This window comes from Sciurus vulgaris (genome assembly GCF_902686455.1).
Source record: "Sciurus vulgaris genome assembly, chromosome: 11".
Classification (NCBI taxonomy): domain Eukaryota; kingdom Metazoa; phylum Chordata; class Mammalia; order Rodentia; family Sciuridae; genus Sciurus; species Sciurus vulgaris.
Genome location: NC_136472.1, coordinates 26,634,295 through 26,657,270, shown reverse-complemented (window position 1 = coordinate 26,657,270; position 22,976 = coordinate 26,634,295). Strand labels below are relative to the sequence as shown.

The following is a 22,976-nucleotide window of genomic DNA, read 5'->3' as shown; positions in this document are numbered from 1 at the left end:
TGATCAAGATCACACATTTGGGATGTGGGTGTAGCTCAGTGGTAGAGAGCTTATCTAACACTGGATACACTGAGTCGGATCCCCAGCACCTCAAAAAAAAAAAAAAAAAAAAAAAAAAAAAGAGAGAGAAAGAAAGAAATCACAGCTAACAGGAGGCAGGGCCGGGATTTGAACCCAGAATCATTCCTGAACCCAAATGCTGAGTTGAAATTGAGTTAACAAGTATGGGATAAAGAAGATCATATTTTTCTTCTTATCCATTCAACAAACAGGAACACAGTACCTACTCTGTTGCCTCCTCTATGCCAGGTCCTGTTTCAGGGATTATGGGAGAGATAGAATCAGTGAAACATGGTGTTTTCCTTCAAGGGTGGTGGATATGTGCCCCAGACAGCAAGGCAGGAAGGCTATGCTGTGAATCTCAGTGGAGCCTGCCTCCACCTCAGATGGGACTATTCCCCGGATGAGGCAACTTGCATACCTTCCTGGGTCCAACCTGGTTCCCCTGTGTTGCTGTCATCTGCTACCCCCACCGCTGTCCCAGTCCTGCCATTGTTCAGGGCTGACTTCCTACCTGCCCCTCTCCTGGCTTCCTCCCCTCCCTGGCCCCCGCAGGGCACCCACAGACAGACTCCCTGGAAGGCCCAGCACCTGCCTCTCTCCACCCTTGGAGTTCTACCAGCTTGGCTCTGTCCTGGGGCTAGTGGGGAGAGCTTGGCCCCTTCCCAGGGGTAGGGGAGGAGGAGGGAGGCTGGGATCGCAGGCTGGGGCTCGATGTCGCAATTCTGGGCCGAGCTGAGACCTTTGCTCTGCGAGGTGTCTATGGAGGGGAGGGAACGCTGACTCTGGAGGCTGCCGGGATTGGGGTGGGGGTGCCTGGGAAGCAGTCCTTCTTTAAGAGCAAAGAGCTTCCAGGGTGGACAGAGGAAGGGGAGAGACATGGAACTGGGCCGGTCTGTGGGGAAATGCGACTGTCTCGGTTAAGGGTAGGGGCCGGGGTGGCGCCGGGCTGAGGGGGTGGCCTGCCGGGGAGGAGTCAGCCTGGTGGGGAAGCTACCCGTGGGCGGGGGCGAGGAGGACAGGCTCCGGTCGCCGGCGGGAGGGGGAGGTGGCCCGACCCCTTGGCAGTCCCTCCCCTCAGCCTTTCCCCACAGTACTACTTCCCCGGGGCTCCAGGTCCCTCTGCTCAGCTCCAGTCGCCGGCGGGCTGCCGCGGCCTCGGGACGGGGGACTGCACCATCCTCCTCTCCCAGCAAGGGGGCTCCAGAGACTGCAGCCAGGAAGTCTGGTGGCCTGGGGATTCGGTGGGTCTTCTCAGCAGTGGCCCGGAGCAGTGTGCGTGTCTGGGGTGGGATTGGGGGGTGTCCTGAGGACCTTAAAAAGTGTCTCTGGGGAAACGTTCTGGGTGAAGGTGATGGGGGCTTGGGGCAGGGACGGGGTTCTGTTTAGGTGGAAGAACTCTTGAGGGGAACTGGGGGAGGAAGTTGTGATGTGAGTTAGGGAGACTTGCTCCAGAACCCAGAGAGTGGCGGGAGTGAGATTTTCTGACAAGGTGCTTGTCTTGGTGGAGTGAGCCTTGATCCCCTCTTCTGGAGCTGCCTAAGTTTGTCTCTTCCCAGCCTGGAGCGAGGGGGAAAGGGCATTCCCTGATGGCCCGAAGGAGGGCTTGGGAGAGAAGGGTGGCATGGTGGCCAAGAGCTCATACTTTGGAGTCAGACCAGGCTGCTGTCTTGGCTCTACCACCACTGTGTGGCTGTAGTCAATTTACTTAATCTCTTTGAACCTCAGTTTCCTCATCTGTAAAATGGGTTTAAAATAGTCCTGTGGGGCAGGGGGTATAGCTTAGTGGCAGAGTACTTGCTTGGCAGGTGTGAGGCCCTGGGTTTGAGTCCTAGAATTGCAAAACAAACAAACAAACAAACAAACAAACAAAAAAAAAAAACATCCTGACCTCATAGGGATATGACTTCCTTCAGGCTAATACATGTTAAGTAAATGTCACCTGGTAATGTGAGCACCAATAGAAGGTGGAAACAAGGAGAAGGGAACTGAGGCCAGAGGGAACCCAGTTCTGGAAGAATATAACCCTGGTCATTCCTACAGGACAGTGTCTTGGTAATGTCCAGAGCTCCAGGAAGAGATGTCCTTGTGGCTGGAGGCCCCTGTGCCTGAAGTTTCTCCTGGTAAGCTTCTTCAATCCAGCCCTCTTCCCTGAGCCAGAACTCTGGCTCCTTTCCTCAGCAATCAGCCTCCTTCACTACCTGCATTCTGCCCTCCTGCAGAGAGCAGTCCAGAGCTGTACTTGGTATTGCTTGCTCCTCTCCAGACTACCTCTGCCCTGACTCTGGTGCCTGGCCCTCTGGCCCTTGTAAGCTCCTGCCCAGTGCTTCTCATTGTGGGCTTGCCGCTGGGAAAAACTGGCCTGTCTATTGTTTGCCCAGCTCTGGCTTTGGAGAGTTCTGTCAGATCTCTGAAATGGTTGTCCCAAAGGTTTAACATCTTGATGTGCAATGGATTGCAGTTGACTGGTTCTGGAGTCCCAGAGCGTGAGCAGGAGTGTGATTACCCTCCAAGGGTGGAGACAGGTTTGCAGTTTCCCAGCTAGGACGCTGGAGGAGTGAAGCCAGAATGGGACACAAGACTCCCCTGTGCCTCCTTTTTGGCCTCAGATTCTGCAGTGGAGCTGTGGGAGCCAGATGTCCAAGATGCAAGTGACCAGACTCAGGGAGGCAGCAGCTGCATCCTTAGGGGGGGAGCCAGGATACCCCAATCTGCTGAGGGGATGGGGCTGGAGGCAACAGAACCCACAGCCCTGTTCCCCAGGGCAGAGGCCCTTCCAGAGCCCAAAGGTGAGGAGCTTCTGTGTTTGGGGGAGGTGCAGGCTCCCTGGATATGGGAGGGACACCTTGGAGCCCTTTATTTTCTAATACTATATGGTTATAGCCTTTGGTCAACTAGATCCAAGTGATCTGAGTGTGAATTTTATTTCTACCCTAGGCCTTTCTGAGCCTCATTTCCCTTATTTGTAAAATGAAATTAATAATTGTGGTTGTCTAAAGGATCATTACCTGTAAAGGGCTCATATAGTACCTAGGACATAATGGCCCTCTGCAAATGAGATCTACTGTTCTTATGATAAAGAGACTAAGCTACTCCTTTTGCGGGGGCACCTGTAGTCCCAGCTACTAAGAGACTGAGGCAGGAGGATCACTTGAACCTAGGAGTTGGAGGCGCCCGGGCAAGATAGCAAAATCCTGTCTCCCAAAGAAAAAAAAGACTAGACTTCATATAATGAAGGAAATGAAGGTCACTGAGTGCGCAGTGACTGAGTTAGGAAGAACATTAAGGCTCTTCCTTGTATCCAGAGCTCCGTCCACAAAAGCGGAAAAAGGGGCCAGCCCCCAAAATGCTGGGGAACGAGCTGTGCAGTGTTTGTGGGGACAAGGCCTCTGGCTTCCACTACAACGTGCTGAGCTGCGAGGGTTGCAAGGGATTCTTCCGCCGCAGTGTCATCAAGGGAGCCCGCTATGTCTGCCACAGTGGTGGCCACTGCCCCATGGATACCTACATGCGTCGCAAGTGCCAGGAGTGCCGGCTTCGCAAATGCCGTCAGGCGGGCATGCGGGAAGAGTGTGAGTGTGTGTGTGGGGGGCGGGTTGGGAAAAGGCTGATGGAAAGAGGGTGCCCTGGTGTGAGGGCAGAGGGTGCCCGTGCCCACAGGGGCTTCCTACCCAGTCCATGAGTGTGCATTAAAACCTCTTCCTGGCTTTTACTCAATGTTGTCTGCTTTTCTGGAGCCTCGAACCACCCCCACCCCCTCTGCCCCATCCTTGCTTCCTGTCTCCCCACTTCTCCCCTCCTCACGTCTGACCCTGTCCTTAGGTGTCCTGTCAGAAGAACAGATCCGCCTGAAGAAACTGAAACGGCAAGAAGAGGAACAAGCTCAGGCCACATCGGGGCCCCCGAGGGCACCCTCACCTCCCCAAGTGCTCCCCCAGCTCAGCCCAGAGCAACTGGGCATGATCGAGAAACTGGTTGCTGCCCAGCAACAGTGTAACAGACGCTCCTTTTCAGACCGACTTCGTGTGACGGTACAGTACTTGATGGGCCTGGGGAGAGGTGGCCAGAGCACCGCTGGCTTCTGGATGTCTGACTCAAAGTACTTTGCCTTGTCCCTCCTTGCCCTCCTGGGTAGCCTTGGCCCATGGCCCCGGACCCCCAGAGCCGGGAGGCCCGTCAGCAGCGCTTTGCCCATTTCACTGAGCTGGCCATCGTGTCTGTGCAAGAGATCGTCGACTTTGCCAAACAGCTCCCAGGCTTCTTACAGCTCAGCAGAGAGGACCAGATCGCACTGCTGAAGACTTCTGCAATTGAGGTGGCTGCAAAGGGCAAGGCATGGAGGGAGAAGCGGTGTGGCATTGTCTGTGGGGGGCCTGCAGACATTTGGCAGGGAGAGCCCAGTCCACTGGCAAGTAGGGAGAAGGGGAGTCAACCACCCCTCAAAGGGCTGTGCCCCAAGACCAGCCCTCTTTTTCTCTGTTGGGGGCTGCTATTTGTGTGCAGGTGATGCTTCTGGAGACATCTCGGAGGTACAACCCTGGGAGCGAGAGCATCACCTTCCTCAAAGATTTCAGTTATAACCGGGAAGACTTTGCCAAAGCAGGTGAGAGCCAGTCACAAAGGGACTGTGTTGGATGGACAGGTGTTGTTTTTCATGGGGCCCATTGTGATTTCAGAGCCTGGGCTGAGGTTTGGGAAGGCTTACTTGTTTTTCTAAGAGAGAAAGAATGTTAAAAGGCCTCTTTCAACTGCTCCAAACAGACCCCTGTCCTCTGCTGCATTAGGTCAGCTGTTTTCAAACTGTATTTCAAGTAGCCTGAGGGGTTTATGGAAGTCACCTTGGAGGAGACACAGGGAAGCAGAAGGATGGCCTTCGTCTTTGCTTTAGCCAAACAACCAGGTCCATTTAAATCTACACTGTATATTATACTTCCGCATAACATTTTCCTTGAAGACGTCATAGGTTGAAAAAAAAAGTTTGAAAACCACTGAACCAAGCCTTTTATTTTTTGTACCAGGGATTTTGTACCAGAGGCACTTATCCACTGAGCCACATCCCAGCCCCCTTTTTTTTTACGTTTTATTTTGAGACAGGGTCTTGCTAAGTTGTTTAGGGCCTCCCTAAGTTGCTGAGGCTGGTTTTAAACTGATCCTCCTGCCTCAGCCTCTTGAGCTGCTGGGATTACAGGCACATGCCACCACACCTGACTGAACCAAGTCTTTTAGTAGTCAAACATGAATAAATCTTTTCCGGATGTGCTCTTCAAGGATCATGTGGGTTGACTGCCCATACTTTTTTTTTGGTTCTGGGGATCAATCTGGGACCCTCACACATGCTAGGCAAGCGCTGTGTCACTGAACACTCTATTGCTGGGCTCTCCCCAGCTGCTCTTTTCCGATTGTTCTTTCTGATGACCCACAGAACTGGAGCTGAAACATGACAAAGATGTCCAGATGGCACAATTGTAGGACAAGGGCAAACACTTCTATCCTCATCCTGTATCCGGAGTGTTTTATCTAAGAATTGATTTACATTGTTGGGCCTGGTGGCACACACCTGTAATCCCAGTGACTTGAGAGGCAGAGGCAGGAGGATCACTAGGTTCGAGGTCAGTCTCAGCAACTTAGCAAGACCCTGCCTCAAAATTTAAAACATGAAAAGGGCTGGAGATTTGACTCAGTGGTAGAGTGTCCCTGGGTTCAATCCCCATTACTGCAGAAAAAAGAAAAGAAAAAAATAATTGGCTCATACTGCTGCTTTCTGCCTGATGCTGACTTGGGATTAAACAGGGGGATTCATTTTTAGCTACTGGTAATGTTTGTGTCGGGGAGCAGGGTTGGGAAAGGATGGAAGTGTTGGAAGGACTGGAAGTGGGGCTCAGTAAGAGACCAAGTAGCTTAACAATGAAGAGCAGGTCTGTAAAATATGGCTAATGCTATGACTCCATTCTCAGGGCTGACAAATCCTGGTTTCTAGGCCAAAATTCATAAAGCCTTCCCTGGTTTCTGGTGACTCAGGCCAGCTCATGTATCTGTTATCTCAACATGGGCCACCCAGTGAACTTTCTAGGAAGGCCTCCCTTAACTCTAGGACAGGGCAGGGCTGTGTTGGCCCCTACTGTAGTTCCCAGAGTATCACTGGACTATACAGGCACCTGTTGGGGGTGATTTAAGGGCTTTATCTAGCTTTAAAGCCTGTTTTCTCTACCAGACCATCTTTTTTCTCTAAATTCTTTTTATCCAAGACCTTCTTAACCTTCTCCTCCTTCAGAACACTCTCCTTCCTGAACCCTTCCCAGTTCTAGTATCTCTGTGTCCCTTCAGCATTGTGACTTGAGCTATCTGAATCTGTACCTATTTATAGATTTCTTTATATAAGCTGGTCTGATGTCATCAAGTTGGTCTTTAATTTCTCATTTTATCAGAGGTGAGGTTTCAGAGGGAAGAAACTAGGGGCTCTTTTTTATTGCTTTTTTTGTTGTTGTTTTGTTTTCTTTCTTTTTCCTTCGTTACTTGTTTTCTTCTTTTAGGGGCTCTATTGGGTCAGGTGTCCTTCCTCCTCTGCATCTACAACCACATGCTGCCCATGATAGATGACTAAAGATGTGAACTGATCCTATGTGAGCTGTTGATCTAGTACAGAGTGGCTTTTGGGCACACTTGGGGGCTTAAAACCTCACCAAGAAATGCTTTATAAAATGGGGTTTGCCTATTAAATAGATCAACGCACAGCATTTGATAAACATCAGGGTGAAAGTACAGGAAGTGACTAATCAAGAAGCCTCCAATGGAAAAGTGTGGCAGATGGTTGCTACAAGAAATCTGAGAAAGCCTAGAGAACAGTGTGGGTGCAGAGTCTTTGAGAATGTGTGTGGGAGACGTGTCCACTAGGTGTTGTGGCTTTAGGTCACGGTTTATTGCATTTTAGTCGTCTTCTCTGTAAGCAGAGGTTCCATTAAGACAAACATTTTTTAAAAATTTTAACTAACACTTACATGGTAGATACCACATATGCCACATATATTCTAAGGACTTTACAAGGCAGGTGATATTATCATCTTTGTATTACAGATAGGAAAACCAAGGCCCAGAGAAGTAGAATAACTTACCCAAGGGGCTGGGGTGGTGGCTCAGTGGTAGAGCACTTGCCTGTGCCTGTGAGGCACTGGGTTCAATCCTCAGCACCACATAAAGATAAATAAATAAAGATATTGTGTCCATGTACGTCTTAAAAAAAAAAAAAAAAAAAAAAAAAAAAAAAAAAAAAAAAAAAAAACAACTTACCCAAGATTACACAACCTAGTAGTGATAAAGATAGGACTCAAATCCTGGCAGTCCGGCACCAAAGTCCACACCCTCAACTACATTGCTGTATTCCCTCTGGGATGTGCTATATTAAATGTATCCCTTATATTCAGATGAGACCATTTGTCAGAAAAAAAAAAAAATCTTCTGTTCCCCCTTGGGTACTAGGGATTGAACCAATGTGCACTTTACCACTGAGTTACACCCCCAGTCCTATTTTTATTTTAAGACAGGGTCTTGCTAAATTGCAGAGAATGGCCTTGAATTTGAAATCCCTCTGCCTTAGCCTGTTGAGTTGCTGGGATTATAGGCATGTGTCACTGCACCCAGAAAAATCATAATTTCTTTTTCTTTTTTCCTTTTTTTTTTTTTTTTGTGGTACTGAGATTTAAACTCAGGGGTGCTCTACCACTTAGCCACATCCCTGCCCGTTTTTATTTTTTTATTTTACCACAAAGTCTCACTAAGTTGTTAAGGCTAGCTTCCAGCTCGCAATCCTGCCTCAGCCTCCTGAGTTTCTGGGATTATGGGGGTGCACTACCTCACTTGGCTCATTATTAGAATTTTTGAGAGCTTCATGTGTCTAGAAATAGAAGCATCTCTTACTTTGGTTTATAAAGAAGATCTTTTCAAGCCAGATGTGGTAGCACACACCTGTAATCCCAGCAACTCAGGAGACTGAGGCAGGAGGATCACCTGTTTGAGACTAGTCTCTGTACTTCAGCAAGACCCTTTTTCAAAATTAAAAATTAAAAAGGACTGGTAATGTGGCTCAGTGGTAGAACACTCCTAGTTTCCTTCCCTAATACTGCAAAAAAATAAAATTAATAACAGAATTGTTATTTAATTGAACACCTCCTATGTGCCAGTGCTAAGTGCTCTGCATGCTTTCTCATTTAACCATCACAACCTTATAGATTCAGCTATGATTCCCATTTGATAGATGAGACTTCAGGTTAAAAAACTTGTCTTACACAGCAGAACCCTGGAGACATTTTAGTGAGTTCATAGTGGCTCCAAGATGAGGCTCTGGAGGAAAGAAGGAAGTTCCTGCTGCTCCTACCACACACTTTAGTCTCCCTTCTTCCTCCCCAGGACTGCAGGTAGAGTTCATCAACCCCATCTTCGAGTTCTCCAGAGCCATGAACGAGCTGCAACTCAATGATGCCGAGTTTGCTTTGCTCATTGCCATCAGCATCTTCTCTGCAGGTGTGGGGAGGGCAAGAGGGAAACCCAGCAAGACACTGTACCTGGGTGGGCTGCAGGACTTACCGGGCAGGAATCATGTGGGTGGAGGCCCTCACTGTTGTTTTGGGATGGGTGAAGTTGGGTGGGACACATCCCTGTTTTTGGGTAGTGATCTGGAGTAGGGGACTAAGGCCTTGGCCAGACCTGCTCCTAAATTCTATTGGTGACCCATAGACCGGCCCAATGTGCAGGACCAGCTCCAAGTAGAGAGGCTGCAACACACATATGTGGAGGCCCTGCATGCTTACGTCTCCATCCACCACCCCCATGTGAGTCTTCCCCAGGCGCCTTTTTTCCTCTGCTCCATGCCTGTTCCCTGACTCATCTACTTCCCCTCAAGAATCCCTCTGCCTACATCTAGCATGGACAATTCCTTCTACCTCTCCCACAACTCCTTTGCTCTTGTCCCTTTTCCTGGGAAGAGTCAAAGGCTTGGCTTGCCCTTCCTCTTCCCCTAGGACCGACTAATGTTCCCACGGATGTTAATGAAACTGGTGAGCCTCCGGACCCTGAGCAGCGTCCACTCAGAGCAAGTGTTTGCGCTGCGCCTACAGGACAAGAAACTTCCACCACTGCTGTCTGAGATCTGGGATGTGCACGAATGACTGTTCCTACCCATGTCTCCTGTGTTCTGGGCAGTATGGCTGAGGCCCCCTGGCTGCCTCCTAGAAGTGGAGCAGACTGAGAAGGGCAAACATTCCTGGGAGCTGGGTGAAGGAGATCCTCATGTAGTATTAAAGGAGAGTCAAAGGGTTGGGAGTTTTGTGGCTGCTGGGCAGTGGGGCGCCTGCTAAAGCTGTGCTCCATCTGAAGACCTACTGACCCCACCAAGTGGATGAACCTGGGGCCACTTTACACAGTTCTCCAGGGCCCTGCCCATCCTGCCTCCACCACTTCCTATTTTTCCCCACAATGCCCCAAAAGAATACCTCCAGTGTCACTCTGTGGGTTGGCCTCGCTGCCTCGCTGATAGATCCCACCCTGTTTGTTGGAGGGAAATCAAGATGATACAGAGCGAGAGAAAACAGTTTCTGAATTGGGGATGGGCTCACAGCAGTGAAGGAGAAAGCCTGGTCCTTTAGGATCAGCCTCCAGACTTAGAGGAGGCAGGCATGTCACAAGTGAAAATCTTGGCAGTGAGGGGTGGGGGACTTCTTTTACTAGCCCCAATAATGCCATATAGGTGAATGAAATGCTAAGGCTTAGATGCCCCTTCCCCAATAATAATGCAGGTGGGAGTGGGTGGCCTTTCTAGTGGGGTAAGAGGAGCTGTATTTACAGAACCAACGCCTCAGCCAATCATCTCTCACGTGCGTGTCTAATGCCTTAATTTTTCCTTGGCATCTGATAAAGAGGGCGCAACCTGAAAGACCCAGGGCCAGGTAACTGTTCCCTTCCGCTCCCCACCAACCCCTCCCCGCCCTGGGCCCGTGGGACCGAAGAAAACTCCCTCGGGGCCTGGGAAGGCTGCCCTGGGTCGTGTTTGAGCGTTCAGAAGGAAGGGACTCCATTTCCCAGCGGGCACCGCGGCACCGTTCATGCCCGCTTCCGTGCGTGCGGGGTGTAGGTGATACTTCGGCCGCGCCTTCCAGCCTCAAGTCCCCCAGCCGCCCGGAATTGGTAGGCTCCACCGGCTGGGTAGCCGGCTTTCCAGCCCTGGCGGCCAGGCACTTCCAAAACGCGTGTGGGGGTAGCTAGGTGAGGTGCGGGGAGACTGTCAGGAAGTCTCAGGGGCAGTTTATCTTGAGAAGTGACTTTCAGGTCAATGAACATTTCGTTGAAACGGGCTCTGTGACCATGTCGAATTAAAATCTATTTGAGCAACCTAAGTAAAAGGTATTCCTTTGGGTCCTCCCCTTAGCACGTAGCGGCGCTGGGCTGGCCCAGCGCTTCCCATCCCTTCCCACTAGCACACCGATAGGTATGTGCGTAGCCGCCTTTCTTCCGAAGACGGCTCCACCTTTCAGCGTTCGGCTTGGTACAGCCCTGCCCCGGGGTGGTGGTGAATGGTACAGCCCCAGCCCCCCTCAGCGTCCCCCTTCCGCACCGGCTCCGAGTGGTACGCACCCCCCGGTGCGGACGCGGAACTGGCGCCCGCTCGCAGTGGCGCCGCGCGGGGCAGCGACTGACGCTCGGCTGCTGGGGGACGTCCGGGCGGCCTGGCAGGTCCCCTGAGGCTCGGGAGGTAGGCGAGTCCCGGCCACTGGGGGTCCTTGACAGGCATCTGGGGACTCCTAGGGGGAAGCGGGCCCTGAGAGGGACAGGGGCTTCAAGAAGAAAGGGTCTCTGAGGAAGGACTGAAGGAGGGTGAGAGTCGTGGATGTCCAGAGGGACTGGGGGGTCCTAGGAGGAAGGGCAGCGGCCAGAGGTGAGGGCGCTCCGGCCGGCGAGGGGGTGCGGGCTCCGGGCTGGGAGCAGCTCCGCTCCATTCCTGCCTTGCGGGCGGCGCTGGTTGTGGGGCGGGGGTGGGGAACTGTCCAGCAGGTGAGGGGGCGGGCAGAAGTGTCCAGCCCCGGGTCCCAGCCGGCACTCGCGCCTGGCCTGTGTGCTTGTGCGCCTGTGTATGAGTGCGTGCGCCTTATTTTTGGTGAGGATTTGGAGAGCTACGTTTAGTTCTTTAAAATAAATACATAACTATGTGTGTGTATATTTTAAACTTGATGCTTCAAAATTGACTTGCTGGAGAGTAGGAGAGTGGAGACACCATTTAATCTCTCCTGCAACTGCTCCCCCTTTCCATGCTCGAGCATCTCAATTCTTCCTTCTTTTCTTCCTTCCCCTTCCCCAACCCTGCCTATCGCTGGCCTCTTTGCTCCAGTTCTCCCTCACGCTGGACCAGTCTGTGCTGATGAGCTTGCAAGGTCACTGCCTGGGGAGGGGGAGGAGGGGTGAAGAGCCTCCCGTTGTGCTCACGTCAGCAAAGATGTCATATCGCCCTCGGGGTTCCTGTGGTTTTACTATGAGATCCTGCCCAAACCGAAGGACGAATCTAAAGGTTTGGTTAGCATGGCCATTTTAGGCCGAAAAGGCATGAATAACCTTAAAGGTTTGTGAATTCTAGATGCTGGATGGTGATGTAGGGCAGAAAGGTATATGTTTTGGGTTTGATACCTTTGGATTATATGGAGATAGGAGCTAGGCACTCTGCCTTAGTAAATGGGGTTGAGGCAAGAGATGGAGTCTTAGCCTGATTTTGAAGACAGAGTGAGTTATAGGTGGAGAGTCTTTGTGGAGAAAAGAGTGAGAGGAGAGAATGAGAAGAAAGCCCTGGTTATCTTTGCAATCTGAGTAACTTAAGGCAATGGTTGTTGCTGAGATATGGATAATCATAGATCTCAGGGTCCTTGTGACTGGAAGGAGAACTGTAGAACATGATAATGACTTGAGTTTTTTCAAATGGTTCTCAGTGGAGAGGACCAGGTATTTCACCAAGGCTAGAGAGGCCCCTGTGCCTAATTAGTAATAGGAGATGCTTCAGGCCTGATCTTTGAGATTTTAACCACAAAGAACTTATGGTTTTCTGTGTAAACATATTTCTAAGGCTTACCCTAGAGTTCCAGTCCTATAAATTCTGTTATACTTTAAGATACTTGGACTTTAACTCAACATTTCTACACAGTTCTTTATAGAATGAATTGTGTTTTCATCCACATACCATTTCATTTCTCCATTTCTCTCCCTTTGTCATTCTGCTTAGGAGAAGCTGAGATCGTCTCTATAATGATGGCCCCCACCCCCACCTTCTGGAGTATGCTTATGACTCCAGCAGTTGGGAGAACCAAAGGACTATTTGGGGTTATTAAGCGCTAGTGATTCCCAGGAATGAGTGACTGTATGACTTGCTCGGGAACTTGGTAATGAGGAGATATTTCTATCAAAAGCCTGAATTGTGGAAAAGTGCAGACAAGGGAGAAGATAACATTAAGTTTTAGCAAGTACTGTCATGGAAGAGGTGTCTCCAGGTTTAGGAAGAATGAATTGTTATGGGCTCTGGAGTAGCAGCTGCTAGCACTGTGCGGTGACCAAGCAGGGGAGGGGCTGTAGCTCTGCTATAAATAGTGCTGGAAGCCAGAGTCACTATGGAGATAAAACTAAATCCTATTACCTGCAGGTCCTGCATTGGGACCAAGGGAAAAGGAAGCAGTATTTTGAGGACGTTAGAAGTGTTGTAAATAGGTCTTGTTTATTTTTAGGTAGGGGAGAAAAAGATAGAACCTCTACTCATTATCTAAACTAAATAGGGTGTTAAGCAAACTGGGGGTGTGTATTTCTGTATGTATGGGAAAGCACACAGCAGCAGATGAAGGAGTGGTGTGTGTATTTTGTAGTGTAATGTGATTCTCTGTGTGACTGTACAGAGCACACAAGCAAAATTGTGGAACACTGGAAATATCTTGTGGTGGAGTGAAATATTTTATTTAAAGAAGTATATGGAGGCGCTGAAGTTGTGGCTCAGTGGTAGAGCACTTGCCTAGCATGTGTGAGGCTCTGGGTTCAATCCTTAGCACTGCATATAAATAAATAAAAGATCCATTGACAACTAAAATATTTTTAAAAAGTATATGGAGACTCAACAGAAAATAATAGATAATTAAGATCATGTAAGCTTTCCCAATTTTCTTTTCTTTCTTTCTTTCTTTTTTTTTTTTTTTTTTTTTTTTTGGTGGGGGTAGCAGGGATTGGATCTAGAGGCACTTAACTACTGAGGTACATCCCCAGCCCTTTTTATTTTTAGCCAGGGTCTCACTAGGTTGCTTAGGACTTTGCTAAATTGCTGAGGCTGGCTTCGATTTTGTGATCTTCCTACCTTAACCTTCCAAGCCACTGGGGTTACAGGCATGCCCATCATGCTGGGCAGCTTTTCCTAATTTTAGAACTATGGTTTAGGAATTCTTCTGAACACCCTTCCTTGAAGTTGGAGAAATCCTACTCTTTCACACTTAACTCATAATTTCTATAAGACGGAGTAGTTCAAGGCCTCTTCTGTATGTATTGCATTACCAATTCCAATCTTGAGACCAGAATAGAGAAAAACTGCTTCAGCACCAAGGGCAGAGCCAGTAGCACTAGCCACTGGGCCCCTTTCTTGCTTGATGGGGGAGAAAAAGTGGTTGAGATGGGGCAGCTGGGGTATGGACATTCTTCATCTGTGATCACATGAGCTAGAATAGCCAGCTGTTGTTATTGTCTGAGTGCAATTAACTAGATAGTCTATATGGTAGTTTCTCATCAAGCTGAATGAGGATTGTTGAAACAGAATAATTAGGTTCCATCTAGACGGAGAAGTACAGATTAGTGCTGATTGAAGAGTCTGGTTTGATCCCAATTGTCCTCGGAGCAGTCCTGAAAGTGACTTAATTTTTGTTATCATAATGACTGATTCAGTATTCGACTGCCCAGGTCTGTTTTTCAGAAACAGAGCCCCAGGGGCTAGACTGAAAATGAGCCACTTGGTAGTGATGGGGACATGAGCTGTTATTTCTCCTCCTAATTTTTTTTTTTTTTTTTTGAGGTGATGGGAATTGAACCCAGGGCCTTGACCCTGTCAGGCAAGCACTCTACATCCTCAGCTCCTTATCCTACTTGACATTTGACTCTATGAACTCTTAAGCCTAGACACTAAGCTAGACAAGTGTCAGGTTTTCCTGTCTTTAGTACTAAAGTGGAAAGCCTTCTGACCTGTGCCCTTGACTGGGATGAAGTTGCCAGAGGGATGATTCCCTCAGGTACAGCAATGAATCTTATCAGTCCTTTTTTCCTATTAGACTTGGATTATCAGATAATAACAGAATTCTTCCTGGGAACACAACTCCTTGCTTGATGCCCTGAAGTTTCCCTGAGATGAACTGATGAATTGGAACCATGGTGCAAAAGAAGAAGTTCTGCCCCCGATTACTTGACTATCTAGTGATCGTAGGGGCCAGGTAACCAAGAAGAGATATCTTTTGTTTTGTTGTGTGGAATAGCCACAAAATATGCAATTATTCCTCTTCTCTGTTTCCATATTGCTTTTGCATATCTCATTTTTCCCTTTTATTTTACCCTTATGGGAGCATTGATGCTTGTAGGGAAAACAACACATGGACAGATCCAGAGTATTGGTCCTCTGTTTCTACAGAGGAAAACTCTGTTTTTAATTAACATCTTTGTGATTTGAAAGCAAATATACTTTTTTATATCTGAATTTTCTTATTTTATAAAAAGGAAAAGTACATTGCACTCCTACTTTACCTGCATATACTCTTTTGGTAATTCATTAGCTAATACTCTTTGAACGGTGTTAACTATCATAAGGTGTTAGTTATTTTATTGTTGAAATCTTCCTTTTCGGACAGTCATGTGTCTTCATGACAGTGCAGACTTCATTCAGCTTGCTAACTAAATGTTTTCCAAGGTCCTACAGTTGGGTTTCTTTATCCAAAATGATATTCTGAGCTTTATTTGTTGAGTGTGGTTAAAATTTGATAGCATGTTCTATCCCTTCAGGCTGCTGAGTTTGTCTCTATATTCCTCAGGCACCCAAGCAGTGATAGTGTGGCCCAGACTCCTGAATTGCTACGGCGATACCCGCTAGAGGATCACCCTGAGTTTCCCCTGCCTCCAGATGTAGTGTTCTTCTGCCAGCCAGAGGGCTGTCTGAGTGTGCGACAGCGGCGCATGAGCCTTCGGGATGATACCTCCTTTGTCTTCACCCTCACTGACAAGGACACTGGTGTCACACGTTATGGCATCTGTGTTAACTTCTACCGCTCCTTCCAAAAGCGAATGCCTAAGGAAAAGGGGGAAGGTGGAGCAGGGTCCCGTGGGAAGGAAGGAACTGGTGCCACCTGTGCCTCAGAAGATATTGGCACAGAAAGCTCAGAAAGTGGCTCATCCCTGCAGCCTCCTAGTGCTGACTCCACCCCCGATGTAAACCAGTCTCCTCGGGGCAAACGCCGGGCCAAGGCAGGCAGCCGCTCCCGCAACAGTACTCTGACATCCCTGTGCGTGCTCAGCCACTACCCTTTCTTCTCCACCTTCCGAGAGTGTCTGTATACCCTCAAAAGGCTGGTGGACTGTTGTAGCGAACGGCTACTGGGCAAGAAATTGGGCATCCCTCGAGGCATACAAAGGTACATTTTGCTGCTCATGCTCAGAAGAGTGAGTAAGCAGTTAGAGATTAGTTATGATTGGTCTGTGAGGGGAGTGGGAAATTTCCTGTGCAGGTGCTTTAGACCTTTTAAACACGTGAGTCCTTGACTAAGCAAAAGACCACTGCTGAGTTGAACCTCCTATCAATTGCATTTAGAATAATACTGAGGAGTTTAATGTTTATGGTGGGCATGATATTAAATGCTGTTACCTATGCATTTTACACTTGTGTTGCCCTTGTGTATACCTTCATTAGCTAATACTCTTTGAACAGTGAACGGTGTAAATTATCATAAGGTATTAGTTATCATTTTATTGTTGAAACTTTCCTTTTAGGACAGGTGTACCTTCTGGTCCCATTGGAGCTCAAAGAGTGGGATTTCCTAATGATAGTCCTTTTCCAGTTTTCATACCCTCTATGGCTATATTGGGTTGTAGTGGGGTATCAGCTCCTAATGCTTATGTCTGATGCCTGCTATCTGCTCCTTAGGGACACCATGTGGCGAATCTTTACTGGATCACTGCTAGTGGAAGAGAAGTCAAGTGCACTTCTGCATGACCTTCGAGAGATTGAGGCCTGGATTTATCGATTGCTGCGCTCCCCAGTACCTGTCTCTGGGCAGAAGCGAGTAGACATTGAGGTCCTACCTCAGGAGCTCCAGCCAGCTCTGACCTTTGCTCTTCCAGACCCCTCTCGATTCACCCTAGTGGATTTCCCTCTGCACCTTCCCTTGGAACTTCTGGGTGTCGATGCTTGTCTTCAGGTGCTAACCTGCATCCTGTTGGAGCACAAGGTGAGAAGGCCAGCTGTGTATAGGCTTTCCAGGGAAAGAGCTTGGCACTATGGCAAAGCCTAGACCATGAGCTCTTTGAGGACAGGGACTGTCATTTTTATCTTTTAATTTCCAGGAGTAACAGAATGCCAGGTGTATGGCAGGTGTTCATTAGATATGGGTTGAATTAAGGTACTAGTATCATGTAGGGAGTTTTCAGAGGACTTGCCTCTCAGTTGAATTATCCTTAATGATACTGATCTAATTCTCAGGAAATACCAGTAGTCCTGTTCCACTGCTAGGATAGGGAGCAAAAGAACTAGGAAGGTAATGATTCAAGCGAAGAGTACTTCAGTGCTTAGGTAGGGAACTGGCAAACATGGTAGCACACGGGACTGAGATGATTGTGAAAACCAAGCTGCAGCTGTAGACGTGGTGAGATAATTAGATTGTAGCGTTGAAAGCTGTTTTCTTGTCAACTTGATTTTATGCTGTTGAGTGACTGCTGGTGTGGTTATGGCAGGTGGTGCTACAGTCCCGGGACTACAATGCACTCTCCATGTCTGTGATGGCATTTGTGGCAATGATCTACCCCCTGGAGTATATGTTTCCTGTCATCCCACTGCTTCCCACCTGCATGGCATCAGCAGAGCAGGTGAGTCTCAAGGTGTCTTCTGTCTTTATCACCTGTATCTTTGTAAGGGAGAAGGCTCAAGCCCAGAGAAGCCATAAGTCAAAACTGGCCCTCAATCTCTTATAACTTATTTGTCTGTGAAATCTAGTGGATTTAAACTGACTTGATGACAAAACCTATGCTATTTGTAGTTTTTCTTTTTTTAAATCACTGTTAAAGGCTAGAGATGTAGCTCAGTGGCAGAGCACTTGCCTAGCATGCACAAGGCCCTGAATTTGATCCCCAGTGCTACAAAAAAAAAAAAAAAAGAAAGAAAGAAAAAAAGAAAGAAAAAAATCCTTAATCACAATTAATGATTGTAGACTACCTGCTACACTGCTGTAGGAATTACATGATATACAGAAAATGCATTGTGTTGCCTTTCTAAAATCTGAAAAATTCTGAAATTTAAAATTCAACTAGCTTAAGGGTTTGGAAAACAGGATTGAGAGTCTGAACTTCATTTCTTCTGCTCTTATTCTTTCCACAGTTGCTGTTGGCTCCAACCCCCTACATCATTGGGGTCCCTGCCAGCTTCTTCCTCTACAAACTAGACTTCAAAATGCCTGATGATGTATGGCTAGTGGATCTGGACAGCAATCGGGTGAGGTTCTGGCTGAGGCATTGTAGTGCCTAGAGTAAGATCGTGTTCTAGACCCAATTCTGTGATACCCGTTTTCTATGGTGAGAAACAACTCGTTGAAACAACTTTTGCTCATGCTGTTTTTATTTATTGGCAGGATAGGCCCAGATTAAGACTCAAAGAATTAAAGGATTTAGTTTTGCCAGAATTAAGTACTCTCCCAGCATCCTCCAAGAGCAGTAGGGCAGTTACTTTTATGATGTCATTAAATGGTGTAGGTCTTCTAATGCTTTTCCTGGGGTATGATTTCCACTAAGAAATGGCCTTTTCAGGGCAGACTTAAAAAAAATCATATTAACATCTTGCAGCATGAGTACATTAAAACTTTAGAAAACCCTTATATGTGTTCCTTGGAAAACACAAATACATGTAAAGAAAAAATAAGAACTGTTACCCTATTATCTAGAAGTAGTCACCAATAACATTCAAGTATATTTTTTTCAGGGGTGTGTGTGTGTGTGTGTGTGTCTTATATGCCCAGGTACATTATGCATATGTGATATTATACTTACAGAATCTTCCTAGTCTCGTATTTTCCCTTATATAAGTGAAACTCCTGAGCAGTTAATTTTTATGGGGGGTCCTTTTTTATATATAATTTATTTATTTTGATTAATTGTAAACAAATGGGGAATTCTTTAACATTTTTTTCATACATGTAATGTCTTTCTCATTCTACCATCCTTCCCATTCCCACTGCCCCAGCCCTCCCCTCACTCTAATCTGCATAATCCAAAGTTCCTTCATTCTTCCCTACTCACCCCCCACCTTGGATCAGCATTCGCTTATCAGAGAAAACGTGGCCTTTGGTGTTTTGGGATTGGCTTATTTCACTTAGCATGGTATTCTCTAGTTCCATTCATTTACCTACAAACACCATAATTTCATTCTTCTTTAAGACTGAGTAGTATTCCATTGTGTATATGTACCACATTTTCTTTATCCATTCATCTGTTGAAGGGCATCTAGGTTGGTTCCATAGTTTAGCTATTGTGAATTGAGCTGCTATAAACATTGATGTGGCTGCCTCACTGTAGTATGCTGATTTTAAGCCCTTGTGTATAAACTGAGGAGTGGGATACCTGGGTCAAATGATCATTCCATTTCAAGTTTTCTAAAGAGTCTCCATACTGCTTTCCATAGTGGTTGCATCAGTCTGCAGTCCCACCAGCAATGTATGAGCATATCTTTTTCCCCACATCCTCGTCAACACTTATTATTACTTGTATTCTTGATAATTGCCATTCTGACTGAAGTGAGATGAAATCTTAATTTTGATTTGCATTTCTCTAATTGCAAGAGATGATGAACATTTCTTCATATGTTTGTTGATCAGTTGTATTTTTTCTTTTGTGAAGTGTCTGTTCATTTCCTTAGCCCATTTATTGATTGGGTTATTTGGGTTTTTTTTGGTGTTAAGTTCTTTATATATCCTGGAGATTAGTACTGAGCAGTTAATTATGAGGTCTTGCTTTTTATGTTTTCTCATGCAGGTGATCGCCCCCACCAATGCAGAAGTGCTCCCCATTCTGCCAGAGCCAGAATCATTGGAACTGAAAAAACATTTAAAGCAGGTAGGTGAGGAGTGAATGAAAGGAAAGGGAGTAACAGATGCCCTGGGGTTGCTGTAGGAAGACAGCTATCCGACAAGCCTGTTTCCTTTTAGACTTAAGTAGATTTTTTTTGCCTTTGATGGGTTTAAGAGGTGTATCCCAATTTTGGGTGACAGGGGTGACTCTCAAAAGGATTCCTTCTAATTTGTTGTATGCCTTGTTGCTCTGTAATGCTTATGATGCTGTATAAAATAACCTTTAATTTTCTGTTTCTTGTCATGGTTGCCATTCTTTATGACCTTGGAGCCATTCTTTCAGTCTTCTAAGATGGGAGTTTGTAGTTTTACCAGCAGGCTCCTTTTATTTTCTTGAATCAATCGTATAGTCCCTATAGAGTCCTTTCCTCAAAAATTCCTTTTTTTTTTTGGAGTGAAGTTGTGACTCAGTGGTAAAGTGCTTGCCTAGCATGCGTGAGGCACTGGGTTCAGTTCTCAGTACTGCATATAAATAAATAAAATAAAGGCCCAATGACAACTAAAAAAATATTTTAAAAAAATATTTGGGGGGTGTGGTGATGCATACCTATAATTCTAGCAACTCAGGAGGCTGAGGCAGAAGGATTGTAAGTCAAGGCCAGCCTCAGCAACTTAGCAAGTCCCTGTCCCAAAAGAGAAAATAAAAATAAAAAGGTCTGGGGATGTAGCCAAGTGGTAAAGCACCCCTGGGTTCAATCCCCAGCACCAAAAACAGAAAAAGAAAAAAAAAAAAAAAAAAAAAATCCTTTCTTTATGTAATCCCTTACATCTGCTTTTCATTGGTCAATTTTCTTCTCCTCTTTCTGCATGCTAAACACAGTACCTGGAGGTAAAACACAATAAGGCTACATTCCCTTCCCCTGCTGTATGTGTTATGTAAGACAACCAGTAGCTAGCACTGTGCTTGTTTTAGTAATCCCCCTCTCATTTGAAGGGTCTTTAGAAATCCTTTTTCCTGTGTTGTCTGAAGTATTCAGTAGTCCCTCTAGATGATATGTATTTGTATTTAAATGGGTCATTTTGTATCCCTGTCATTCTCACTTGCTTCATCACTGCTGATGTAATATGATACCTTGCTGCAGAGTCTGGTAGGATTGCAAGTTCAGAAATTTCTAGCTGTCTTCATTTACTGTGTTTCCATTCTTGATAATTGCTTAAGTATGACTAATGAGATGGAGAAGTTGATATGAGAATTATGTCAATTTATTACTTTAAATATTTGTAGGAGCTAAGATCCTTGAATTCATTGATTTTGCATCTGATCCCTGCTTCTCAAAGTGTAGTCCATGGGTACAGAATCGGACAAGTGTGAAGGCACACACCTGTAAACTCTGTTACTTGGGAAGCTGATGCAGAAGGATCACAAGTTCGAGGCCAGCCTAGGCAACTTAGCAAGACCTTGTCTCAAAATAAAAACTAAAAAGGGCTGGAATCTAGCTCGGTGATAGAGCACACCTAGGTTCAATCTCTAGTACTGCCTCCGCCCGCAGCCGCCTGCCCCATGGCTCCCAGATGGGTCACCAGTGACGCGCCGGTCCCCTCTAGCACCCCTCCAGAGCCATCTGCGCCTCCTGGGTCTGGGAAGCCAGGCCCGAGCCAGCCGCGGGGCCTGGAGGGGCGCAGGAAGCCCCCGATGCTGCGCATGGTGCTGGAGGCGCTGCAGGCCGGGGAGCAGCGGCGGGGCACGTCGGTGGCGGCCATCAAGCTCTACATCCTGCACAGATACCCACCGGCCGACGCCGCCTGCTTCAAGTACCTGCTCAAGCAGGCGCTGGCCACCGGCCTGGCGAGAGGGCTGCTCGCCAGGCCCGCGCACTCCAGGGCCAGGGGCGCCACGGGCAGCTTCAAGTTGGTTCCCAAGCACAAGAGGAAAATCCAGCCCAGGAAGAGGCCGGTCCCAAAGGTCCCCAGGAAGGCCGCCGAGGCCCATCCCAAAGGTCCCCAGGAAGGCCGCCGAGGCCCTTGGGAAAGGCGCCAAGAAGCCAAGCCAGGTGCAGAAGGAAGCCGCGCGCTCTGGCCGGGTGGAGAAGGCCGCCCCCAGACCAGGTGCAGCCAGCCAGAAGGTCCCCAAGAGAGGCAGGGAGGCCAAGGACACCGAGGCCAGGAAGCCTCCCCAGAAACCAGCCAAGGCCACTCGGGCCCCTTCCAGTGCCGTGGGCGTTGGTGAGAAGGCGAAGGTCAAAGCCAAGAGGAGCAGACAAGGCGCAGAGGCCTGTGGGAAATCCAAAGCCAAGGGCGCGAGTTCAAAACCCGCAGAGAAGCAGGTCAAGAAAGGAGTCGCTTCCCCAGCCAAAAGGAAGATGGCAGCCCAGGCCCCTAAAGAGAGAGTGGGCCAGGGGGCTGGGCAGAGGCCCAGAACCAAAGCAGCTGCTGTTGCTCAGAAGGGTGACAGGGCCAAGGCTGTCCCCACAGCCCTGGCCAGGAAGACAGAAGCCCCCGAGGGCCCAAGAAGGCCCAGACTGCCCACCAAGTCCTCATCCTCCAAAGCACCCAGCAAGAAGGTAGAGGCCAAGAGCTAGAGGCCAAGAGGTAGAGGCTGAGAGCTAGAGGCCGGGTGGACAGAGATGGACATTTTCCCTGAATTTTTATTCCCTGATAAACCATTATTCAATTTTATTGTAACCTATTTATCAATAAAGACTTAGTTTTCTTCCTTGTAAAAAAAAAAAAAAAAAAAATCTCTAGTACTGAAAAAACAAACAAAAAACCCAGAACCATTCCAAACATACAGAATCAGACTCTGCATTTTAACAACATCCCAGGTGATTTCAGTTATGTTTCCATATAGATTTCAATTTGAAAGTCTTTGTTAATAAAGAAAAGCAAAACTATTGTCCTGTCAAAATAGGCATTATTTAGCAGATGTAAGATTGTGTGTTTTTTAAAATTTTTTATTTGTTCTAATTGGTTATACATGACAAAATATATTTTGATACATTGTACACAAATGGAGCATAACTTCTCATCCCTCTGGCTGTACATGGTGCTGAGTCACACCAGCAATGTAATCATACATATATATAGGGTAATAATGTCTATCCTATTCTACCATCCTTCCCATCCCCACCGCCTCATCTCTCCCCCTATTCCCTCTACATAATCCAAAGTTCCTTCATTATTCCTTACCCACCCCCCACTATGGAGCAGTATCTGCTTATCAGAGAAAACATTTGACCTTTGTTTTTTTGGGATTGGCTTATTTCACTTAACATGATACTCTCCAACTCCATTCATTTACCTGCAAATGCTATAATTTCATTCTTTTTTAAGGCTGAGTAATATTCCAAGGATTGTGTTCAAGTTAAAAAAAAAAAAAAAGAAAGAAAGAAAACTATTTTCCTGTCAGATTTGATCAAGTTGTCTTGAGCTAGGTTGGCTTAGGATTGAGAGCTACAGAGCTGGGGTTATGCCTCAGTGGTAGAGTACTTGCCTAGCACACGTGAGGCACTATGTTCCATCCTCATCACCACATATATATAAATAAGTACATAAAATAAAGATATTGTGTCCAACTACAACTTAAATAAAATTTTTAAAAAAGATTGAGAGCTACAT

General features: G+C 47.1%; 3 protein-coding genes across 54 annotated transcripts in view; all 3 read left to right on the top strand.

The window, feature by feature from the left end:
* The first annotated feature begins 829 nt into the window (after positions 1-829).
* Positions 830-9,367, top strand: NR1H3 (nuclear receptor subfamily 1 group H member 3). 3 transcript variants are annotated; one of them, XM_079103006.1, is made up of 11 exons: positions 832-986; positions 1,177-1,304; positions 2,104-2,183; positions 2,670-2,849; positions 3,366-3,632; positions 3,883-4,091; positions 4,196-4,375; positions 4,564-4,663; positions 8,461-8,574; positions 8,788-8,882; positions 9,072-9,367. In XM_079103006.1, the coding sequence occupies exons 3-11, from the start codon at positions 2,141-2,143 to the stop codon at positions 9,216-9,218; spliced, it is 1,335 nt and encodes a 444-aa protein (XP_078959132.1). In that variant the 5' UTR covers positions 832-986; positions 1,177-1,304; positions 2,104-2,140; the 3' UTR covers positions 9,219-9,367. The 3 variants fall into 3 exon arrangements, with proteins under 3 accessions (XP_078959134.1, XP_078959132.1, XP_078959133.1); XM_079103007.1 differs by having other exon boundaries at positions 1,155-1,304; XM_079103008.1 differs by lacking the exons at positions 8,461-8,574; positions 8,788-8,882 and having other exon boundaries at positions 830-986.
* A 1,098-nt stretch (positions 9,368-10,465) lies between these two features.
* Positions 10,466-22,976, top strand: part of MADD (MAP kinase activating death domain) — a 51,821-nt gene continuing 39,310 nt past the window's right edge. For 29 of the 50 annotated variants that reach the window (XM_079102999.1, XM_079102979.1, XM_079102998.1 and 26 more), the window contains exons 1-7: positions 10,467-10,798; positions 14,379-14,537; positions 15,129-15,725; positions 16,235-16,538; positions 17,041-17,172; positions 17,681-17,794; positions 19,327-19,407. In XM_079102999.1, coding sequence (XP_078959125.1) covers positions 14,476-14,537; positions 15,129-15,725; positions 16,235-16,538; positions 17,041-17,172; positions 17,681-17,794; positions 19,327-19,407 — 1,290 coding nt within the window. In that variant the 5' untranslated portion in view covers positions 10,467-10,798; positions 14,379-14,475. Of the gene's footprint in view, positions 10,799-14,378; positions 14,538-15,128; positions 15,726-16,234; positions 16,539-17,040; positions 17,173-17,680; positions 17,795-19,326; positions 19,408-22,976 lie in introns of all 50 variants that reach the window. The other 21 variants (XM_079102969.1, XM_079102993.1, XM_079102962.1 and 18 more) reach the window with 2 other exon arrangements.
* On the top strand, positions 20,923-21,940 carry LOC306638511 (histone H1.8-like; the record flags this gene model as incomplete). Its single annotated transcript, XM_079101751.1, is given in 2 exon segments — positions 20,923-21,333; positions 21,335-21,940. Coding segments are annotated over 2 exon segments (1,017 nt in total).

Coding starts and splice junctions, on each gene's coding strand:
- NR1H3 (XM_079103006.1), top strand. CDS start 2,141: ATGTCCTTGTGGCTGGAGGCCCCTGTGCCTGAAGTTTCTCCTG. Junction 3,633..3,882: donor GGCGGGCATGCGGGAAGAGT/GTGAGTGTGTGT, acceptor CCCTGTCCTTAG/GTGTCCTGTCAGAAGAACAG. Junction 4,092..4,195: donor CAGACCGACTTCGTGTGACG/GTACAGTACTTG, acceptor CCTCCTGGGTAG/CCTTGGCCCATGGCCCCGGA.